Below are 9,383 nucleotides of genomic sequence, written 5' to 3' on the forward strand. Positions count from 1 at the left end.
CTTAAAATACAAGCAAACAACCACAAGGAGACCTACAGAGTTAAAAACAAAGTTTCAGTGTATGATAGACAAAGATAAGTAGTTGGGTAAAACTCAAGTGAAATGATTGAGAAAAACTTCCAACTGCAAATGGTCTTGAAGGAGTATGCTTTTTTTTTTTTTTTCTTAACAATATGATTAACACATACCTTGTCAATTCAGTGGGTTTATAGAAATATATTTTCAGCATCCAATTAGAACTGTATTTAGTTAGATTTAATAACAGGCTTATCAACAAACAACCTTATGCAAGAAACTTCTCACATTACTAACATTTATGATGATGAGAAACAAAGGTCATCCAGCAAAAGAATCAGCTGTTTCTGAAACAGGCAGCATAATCCACCTATTCTAGCAGAATAGGTGGAATTGTTGAACGAGATTTTACTTATCTGGGGAACAGAGATAGGAAACATTTTTAAAAAGGAAGAATGAGATATCCCTAATAAAAGACAAACAGTGCTGCAATGGTTCCAGAGGCTATGCTACCTGTACATGTGTAAAATGGTTCACTAATGTCATATTAATTCATGAAATAGTCACAGAACCAAGCAAAGACCTGATCCTGATGACCAAACTGCATTCCCTGCAGATTCTGTTTGGATAGAGGCCACAATAGGGAGTGCCGAAAAACGCACTGGCAGCTTTCTAAACAAATCATTTGTCCCTCCAAATCTTTCAGTCTGAAGAGTTTTAGAAATCATATTTAATTAAATTATATAATTCAGATAATATGTTAGATGCTAATCCTTAAAAAAAAATTAACTGAAAGCCCATGACTAAAATTCTACTGCTTACTACGGAAGAAGGAACCATGCACCAACTTGAAAAGAGTCCACTGTCTCTAAAACCAATCAAGCATCTTCCTGTTCTGTGCTTGGAGACATACAAGTAACTTAATTTTTAGGTCTCTTACGCAGCAAGCCTAAGCCCTGACATTTGTAATCTGCTAACCCTGTGTTATGTTACCCATTAGCATTTGCTTATCATTAGTTACATCCAGACCCTTCTCAGCTATTGCTAAATCCTTGCTCAAAAATTGTGCGAGTCAGAATTCAAAATCTATTTTCAAATTATGCAGAGAGTAAATTCTTGTTTAGCTTTTAGATTCCTCGTTTCTATTTTCAGCAAATATCACTTGTTCTTAAGTTATGAACTACAGGAATAAAAAAATTCCTTGTATTCCTAATATCTTAGAAAGTTATTTTTCGATTTTGTAGATAGGTTTAGATAGTCTTTTAAAACTTCCGTATCATTTACTGTTCTGTGTGCTCTATCTTATTCATCTCCATTTCATAGAGAAAAATCTATTCAATCTTACCTCATAAGACAGTTTTCAATTCGGTTGACCAGCATTCTCACTGTTTTCTGACCCCCCATTAGTCATAAAAAATACCTTTTAGAGATGGAAATGCTCTGTTGCTTATCATGACAATTATTATTCTTATTAGCACTTGCATGTTAATATTTTCTCTGCTACAAGATCACTTACTATGATTCTTTTTGTTATTGTTGTTTTGGTTTGGTTTTTGTTTTGATTTGGTTTGGCTTTTTTTTTTGGTTCAGCAGAGATTGCTATACAGTTCACAACTACAAGTACTGTTTTCAATACATCTTCAGAAGAATACAACTTAGAAGTTCCTTTTGATATGGTGTCAATTTTAGAATATAGTGCTAATTAGAATATAGTGCTAATCCATTATGCAACTCTATTGTACCTAGATAGTAACTTTCTGCCATTACAACATATACTAATTATTCTCCACACCTTATGTTTCCTAATTTATTACTGATGTATAACAATATTTTGCCTCTCATTCCATGATTATCTACTTCCTCAGCGGCTGTTTTACAGAAGTCACTGAAAACTCGTAACTGTCAGGTTACTTGTGACAGTCTGAAGTTCTCCCCAGCACTACCTTTCAATATCCATTCTGTTACCCCATTGCTTTGTATATATATTAATATATAAAAATATATACATACATAATATACATACATATATCAGCATGATATATATGTATAGATATACACAGATATTGTTATTCATCGTAGTAAATAATATACAAATACACAAGAAAAGCATCCTTGAACAGACATCTCACCACATGTTGTGCTCAAAAACTTTAGAAGGATCAGTTAAAATCCGTGATCCAAGTGGAACAGCTGGTCGTCGACTACTTTGGTGACTCTGTTGCATCTTGCTTTTTCTCCTCAGACACAAAGCAGAAAACCTTGTAATGAAATTCATTTTGTTCAGAGATCTGAAAACACAATTAACCCAAATTACAGTTTTGCTGTAACTTCATTGTTTATGTCATTTAGATGAGAAACTGGTCAAATAATCAAGAACCAATATCAGCTTTAGTAATAATCTTTTACTGTAATGTCAATTTAAATGCCTTTTAGAAAGCAGCAACATCCCCTGCATGTGCTGAAGGCCCAAATTGACCCAAAGTAGGCTACTGCAACAAAATCAGTTGAAATATAAATTATTTCATTATTTGGTATATTTTCAGAGCCTTGTCAGACCGTAGGAAAAAAAAAAAAAAAAAAAAAAAGAATTCACAGTAAAACTATAAACCAAGTTTGACATTGTACCTTTAAAAAGACAAGCAAAAAGTCATCAGTATCAAAACCACTTGTTCTAATGGGTACATACTGCCATTGGACTTGACGTTTTTCAACTCACTCACTAGGTAACAGCAAAAAATGTAATTCTAGAACTGTGACTGTGGTTTTATGCTTTTAGACAGGAAGTGAAAGATTCAAAAAGTGTCAATATTATGCACCAGAAAGCCTTCCAAAATTTCTGCTGCGTATTTTCCTTATCCCTGCTCAATGCTCCCTTTGAAATGAATGGTTTTAGAGGTTAAACTTCTATTCATGCAACTTACAAAATGCTTGAGATTTTTCTATTACATGTATAACTGCCTTCTATTGCTGTATTTTACTTTACATGGAATCTCTTTATAGAGTATTAATAGTAAAAGATAACAAGTGTGTGTTGCTAGTACCAGCAGTTTGTCTTTTTTGTTTTGTTTTGTTTTTGTTTCTGGCATATTCTTGTTAATGTAGGCTTTCTGGGAGATGAGTAAAATGAAATACTCCTCCACCTACTTTTACTCTGATGTGCCTTTTGTTCTTTTTTCCTTCAGCTGCTCTGCGTATGACTTTAAAAATGATTCTTAGTACCTTTTTTTTTTTTTTTTTTTTGAGTGCTTCTGCTGTATAAGCCACGCATACAAATTTAGTGCACTGGAAATACAAAATGTAGTTGCAAAAGAACAGGCACAGTTTAAACACACACTTTATTAGAAAACATTCTGTGCAAAAAGGTTACAAAATGAAGATTTTTATCTTGAGGAAAATACTACTATTTGATCACAAGCGTACTGTGAACAAAAAGATTAATTTGTACACATTGATACAAAGCCTGGCAAAGAAATTACTTCAATTAAATGAACAATTCCTTATTTGAGGTGTACTTTTGAATGAGTCATACTTTTAAAAGGGCCTTGTTTATTCAGTTTAAGCATACAGAAAAACAACAGGGAAAAAAAAGATGAAATTTTCTATCTAATTCTATCTATTAAATGTCTGCCAATGCCAAATATAAATACTGTTATATTAGAGCTGCTGGGACTGCAACATGCTATCAAGATGTTGGGCATTATCATACAGGCAAAATGTAACATTTAGACCTATTAACTAAAAAACCCCCACACCACTAGAACTTCTTCTAATTTGATGATTAGGTTGATGATTAAGGTGCATTTTTTTGGTTGGTTGGTGGTTTGGTTTTTTAATTATTTTTTTGGGGGGGGGGAGGGGAGGAGCTGAGCAACTAAAATTCCAGCTTAAACTTAAATTACTACAAATCATTCATACTTTATATGCAAAAGCATGTATGTATGCATCACTTCTCATAAGATGAAAAATTATTAATGCATGTGAAATACTATGAAATGATATCTACAAGGCATAAAAACTAACACAAGTTAGTTTTTAGTTGACAAGTTTTTCAAAACATAATTTACATAAAAGCAATGTTGATAGACACAAATACGAAAAGAAAAATAAGTAATAATAAAAAGAAAAACCTGATCTATTATTATTATTATTATTATTATTAAATTATAAAAGTGCCTGGATAAAGATTCCATGGTCACATTGCAAGCTGTTTACAAATCCTTTTCCTCCTTCAATCATTCAAAAGACCTGAGTTTGTATCTTGCATTTCCTGTGCCAGCATTTATATTCAACATAAAATACAATGATTCAGCTGCTAGGCTAGTCACATAATTTTTCTTGGCTTTCTAAATATCTCAGTAAGAACATGACAAGATGCACAGATGGGAATTATATAGTCAGATGACTAAAATGATCCAGCATCAGTAAAAATCCAGAGATGTAGCTCTTTTTATGAGAATATGATCCTGAGTGATAATTGCACAAGTTTAGCTAATAAATTCTAAAACATCAAAAAAAAAATATATAAGGACAGACAGTGGGGTAAGTGGGGGAGTTAACTTTCCTGTTGCATCCAGTGATAAATATCAAGGCACAAGCACTCACATGTCCTTAAGAGTTAGTGATCAGAAGATCATGAGATTAATGGGCAATCTGGCTACTGGAAGGTCCAAAAAGCATTTAAGTTACTTGGAAGCCTAATTTTCATTTTCAGAAGGGAGTCATTCCTTGATTGTTTCTCTAATAGATTTTGTTAATGAAATAGACAACAACCCCTTCTCTTTGTCAGATAGGATGATCACATAGCGAGAAGTGTTGTCTGAAAGAATTAAGACATAATTTCCTTGTTCACAGCCACAGTCAGGAAAGCTTTCAGTCTGATTATCAGTCCAAGCAATCCAACCTTCACCTTTAAGGATATTCTCATGAAACCTCATTACACTGAAAATGCCTGTTTTGTACAAGCTTTAACTGTTTTTCAGAAAAGAAAAAAAAAAGCTTTAAGGAAACAATGCACTCAGTGACCACACTCAAAAGCAAAATGGTAGATTTTTTTTCCCACTGTAGAGCACTGCATTTTAGCCTTTAAAATTTTGTTATTGTTACAAACATAGATCAGCCTTGAGAAAATCCTCCTCTCTTCAAACAATCTAACAGGATTTTTAGTACAGCTTTTTGAAGGTGGACATGCAGGTACATGTATCATCTGCCACATAGACCACAAATTAAACATTTCTAATTGATGTTGGCATTAAAAACTCTGAGTGGTTACATCCACAGAGATAAAAATAAGAATACAGGGGAAAAGAACTGTTCTAATTTTGTTTTTAAACAGTGAAATTCACACAAAAACACATGTAAACCACTTGATTAGTAAAATCCTTGAGAGGTATCAACTTTGAAACAGATGTCAGAACAAAAATAATTCCTCATAGTCTGAGAATCTAGTTTCAACAAACATATTGGATGAGAACATTGACATCTGACTGATCTCTCACTACAGAGCTAACAACTCCTTCGATCTGCAGTCACTGAGCCTACCTGTAGAGTCATCAGTATAAAGAAAAAAAAAAGGGCCCCAATATAGGAAGAGTATGTGCAAGATTATGTTACATTTCTCTACAGAAGGGTAACCTGGAAACAATGAACTTCATTCAACATACTTCTATTTTGCACCTAGAAGTTCACTGGCAGAACATTAGACAGTCAAATCCAAATGCTCTCCTATAAAGCATATACTGACCTATTTCATCACCACAAAACACCACCAAAATTCAGAACACCTTAGTTACACAAAACAGATGCAAGTGTTAAAGGAGTGATCATGAACACGAAGTGAAAAATTCCTTACAATGATACTCACACTGAAGGTATAATTATGAATAACTAGTGTTCATTCTTAAAACACACACATCTTAATATTTCTGAGATCCAACCATAGCCCAAGCCTAGGCCAAACAAAATGGGAGAGGGGGAGGAGGAGGAGACAACTGCACTGTCAACCAGATTAATTGGTTAAATGAATATTTAATGCTAGCCTGTTTTAGAAAGTGACTAAACATGCTCTCTTGAGGCTTCATAGTTAGTCTTTTAATGATATACTTCAAAAAATTGTGCTCAGTTGAAACAGTAAGAATAAGGTATTTCACAACTTCTCACACTCAACAGATCTAAAACCCTGTTTTTCCTTCTCATACCTCATCAATGAGAATGATGCAGGTATCCCTGTAGGCACACAGCAACTTAAGTAAAATTACTGAAGAGCACTGACTGCCAAGATGAAAATAAAAACAAATACATATATATTTTAATTAATAAAGAGAAACAACATCTCTCTTGTAGAGATGCAACAGTTATTTATTTTTTTTTAAAGCAGCAGATAAAAACAAACAAAACAAAAGACCTGTAGTAGATATACTTTTAACCATGTATACAGAAATGTCGAGTAAGAAGAGTGTGTTTAACTTTCAGGTAGCCTGTTAAAAAGGATCAAAGAAAGAACAAATAGTTTATAGTAGTAGTGGGAAGGTGGGATGAGGAAGAACAATAGATAAAACTGCTTATTTACTGAAAACATTTATGCTAAGCATCGCATATCTAGGAAACTAGCAATATAACTTAAAGGTACATTATTTGTGGTAAAATAATATATGGCTGTATTACATAATCACTATTAAAAAAGAAAGCAGATGGACTACTATGAGGGACAAGCAGAGTACTAAAAATCCTTGAGGGTTTAAGGAATATTATTACTATTTAATTTCCTAATTTAGTATTCATGGAGAATTGTTCTTAGCCGCTATTCTCTCTTGATACTCTTCTTGAAATTATTCTGCTATATAAACCATTTTTGCAATATCTTATTAAACTATGGGTTTTATAATTCCATTTTTATTCTTTTATTTTTAAGAAGGAACCACTGCACCATTCTCACAAAAAGGGGAAAATGTGTTCTTCAACTGAGACTACGAACTGTATGAAAGTTCACGTTGGTATACGAACCTAATTATCTGGGAGCAAAAGAAGCTTTATCCCCAATGCTGAGGGAATCAACTGCAGTAGTAAGTATGTTCTTAAGACAATGAAAACAGTGCAAAAACATTTTGCAACTAACCATAAAATAATGGCAGTTGCAAGATCTGATACACAAATGGCCAACAAGGAAGAAAGGTACTAGTATCTGAGAAATATAGACATGTTTTATTTAGTGATTTTTTAGTAAATTAATGTGGGTGCCATGAACATGAAACAACCAACTGAAGTATTTTATTTGAATTAATTATATGGAAAACAATATAGCAGTTCAATTGCTGTAATTGACAAACATAATTAGTCCCATCCTAAACTAACCTGAGCTCCTTTTTCACTTGCCAAAGCAGGTAATAAAATGCTCTGACAGAAACTTGCATCCAAAATTTAGCAATTTTACTTACACTTGTTTACTGTATTTTTTTAATATTTGAAGATTTTGTTTTGATTAGGACAAGTGTTTCGTTGAAACTACATCATTTCAATTTATAATAGAGAAGAGATGTCCTGACTTCACCATCAAAGACTACTTTGACTTTAAAATGAAGTTTCAATAAAGTATTCTAATTGAACAAAATACTTCCAACTTGTGAAAAATACTTTCACTCCAACTGAAGCTAAATGCATACTTTGATATCTTAGAATCATTCTTGGAATGGAATTTACACTTTTGTGCTAAATCTATTTATAATACCATTTCCAGTGTTGATTGTTCCACTTTGTGTTTGTAATGCCTACTAAAGGCATGGTCAGAAACAAAACACCTATAAATATTATTAAAATTAGGAAGATACTGGTCACTCAGTACAAGTATGTTAAATATTGCATAACAAAGACACCAAATTCACAAGTGATTCTTTAGGTTACAATTCTGCAAATACCTGTGCATTTGTTTACCTTTACAGAAAAGGTTGAATTCTCAGACTGTAGGATATGGCATTTAAACCATAAGTATTTTGCACAATCCTTTACTATCTCCCTTTTCCACTTTTTTTTCCCATTTTTTGTGATTTTTTTTTCTGTTATTTATTCAGCAGAATATAACATAAAACTGACTTATCAAACTAACCTATTTGCAAGGTTATCATCAAGAGGAAGCCATCAACATAGCTCAGAAATAAGGCTTCCTAGTTAACCTGTGCACCCTCTGCTGGCTGGTGCTTACGTATGAGAAAAAAGGAGAAAAGGAGGAAAGGAAAAAAAGAACGCTTTGTGCACACACACACACACATATATATGTACACATAGTGAGGGGATTTTTAAGTCTCCAAACATGTTTTGCAATTACTAAATTTTTTCAACCCTACTTTCTACAAAATACTGAATATGTAACTGTAACAACAAACCAAAGCTGATTTGTCTCAACACAGAACATATTGTTTCCAGCATTAAACATGTTGAGAACTGAGACAGCAACATGGATTTTACTATGATCCATAATTTACATTGAATAAACTCATTTATTTACATCCCTGCAAGACTCTGGATGCCTACAGGGACTTTGCAGAGGTGCAACCCACCCTGACAGCTCCAAAGTCACCTCCAATGTCACAGATCCACCGTGGCACACACTGTCCTAAGCCACTCTGCAGTGGTACAACTGCAACCACTGCGCCTGCATGTCTTGCTCACTTCATCCAAATAACTTTAAAACATCACCCTTCAGGCATCTCTCGTTCGTGATAGCGCCAGCTAAGATGCCAGGTCCCACTGAGGGATCCTGAAGAACAGACTTTATGGAAACATAAAGATGAGCAGCTTCCACATTACCCCATGCGGGCCTTTGGCAAGGAAGGAAAACGAGCTTTTCCACACGTGCCCGGATTTTCTGCTGGCAAGTGCTGTTGATGAAGATGACAACTTTGGGGATGTAGCTCTAAAAATATAAAGATAAGTGTTAGTTGCTGTTGATCCTGGAAACACCTTGCCCTTACAGCTGGGGCCCTAGCGCACCCATAGGGCACGGGGCCCGGATCTGAGGTATAAGTTCCCGCTGTGGTGCCTTTCTCGGCTAAACCACCTCCAACAAACCTCTTCTGCTTTCACATAAAAAAATAAAACCCTCGGGTGCAATTAACTTCACTGACGCGCTCCGTACGCCAGCGTCGCGCTCCCCTCAGCCCCTCAGCGAGGCGACGGGAGGCAGCTTAACACGGGCAGCGCCCGGCGGCCCTCACCGAGCTCACGGCGCCTCACGCCGGCCCCGGTGCCTCACGGCCGGTCTCACGGCCGGTCTCGCCGCCACAACTCCCGCTCCCGCCGTCCCGTTCGCCTCAGGGGCGGCGCGGGAGGCGTAGTCCTTGTGCGGCCGCTCTCCGCCCCTGGAAAACTACAGTACCCGG

General features: G+C 35.1%; 1 protein-coding gene across 5 annotated transcripts in view; it reads right to left on the reverse strand.

Annotated features, from left to right (window-relative positions):
- Positions 1-9,382, reverse strand: part of METTL8 (methyltransferase 8, tRNA N3-cytidine) — a 28,769-nt gene extending 19,387 nt beyond the window's left edge. For 3 of the 5 annotated variants that reach the window (XR_011097591.1, XM_068685676.1, XM_068685679.1), the window contains exons 1-3: positions 9,219-9,382; positions 8,812-8,917; positions 2,145-2,303 (exon numbers count right to left, since the gene is read on the reverse strand). Coding sequence is in view for 4 of the 5 variants with exons in the window: in XM_068685676.1 (XP_068541777.1) it covers positions 2,145-2,303; positions 8,812-8,816 (164 nt within the window). In the remaining variant the exon portion in view is untranslated. Of the gene's footprint in view, positions 1-2,144; positions 2,304-6,209; positions 6,311-8,811; positions 8,918-9,072; positions 9,189-9,218 lie in introns of those variants that run through there. The other 2 variants (XM_068685677.1, XM_068685678.1) reach the window with 2 other exon arrangements.
- Position 9,383: the final 1 nt, after the last annotated feature.

Source organism: Anas acuta, chromosome 6 (assembly GCF_963932015.1).
Source record: "Anas acuta chromosome 6, bAnaAcu1.1, whole genome shotgun sequence".
Taxonomy (NCBI): Eukaryota; Metazoa; Chordata; class Aves; order Anseriformes; family Anatidae; genus Anas; species Anas acuta.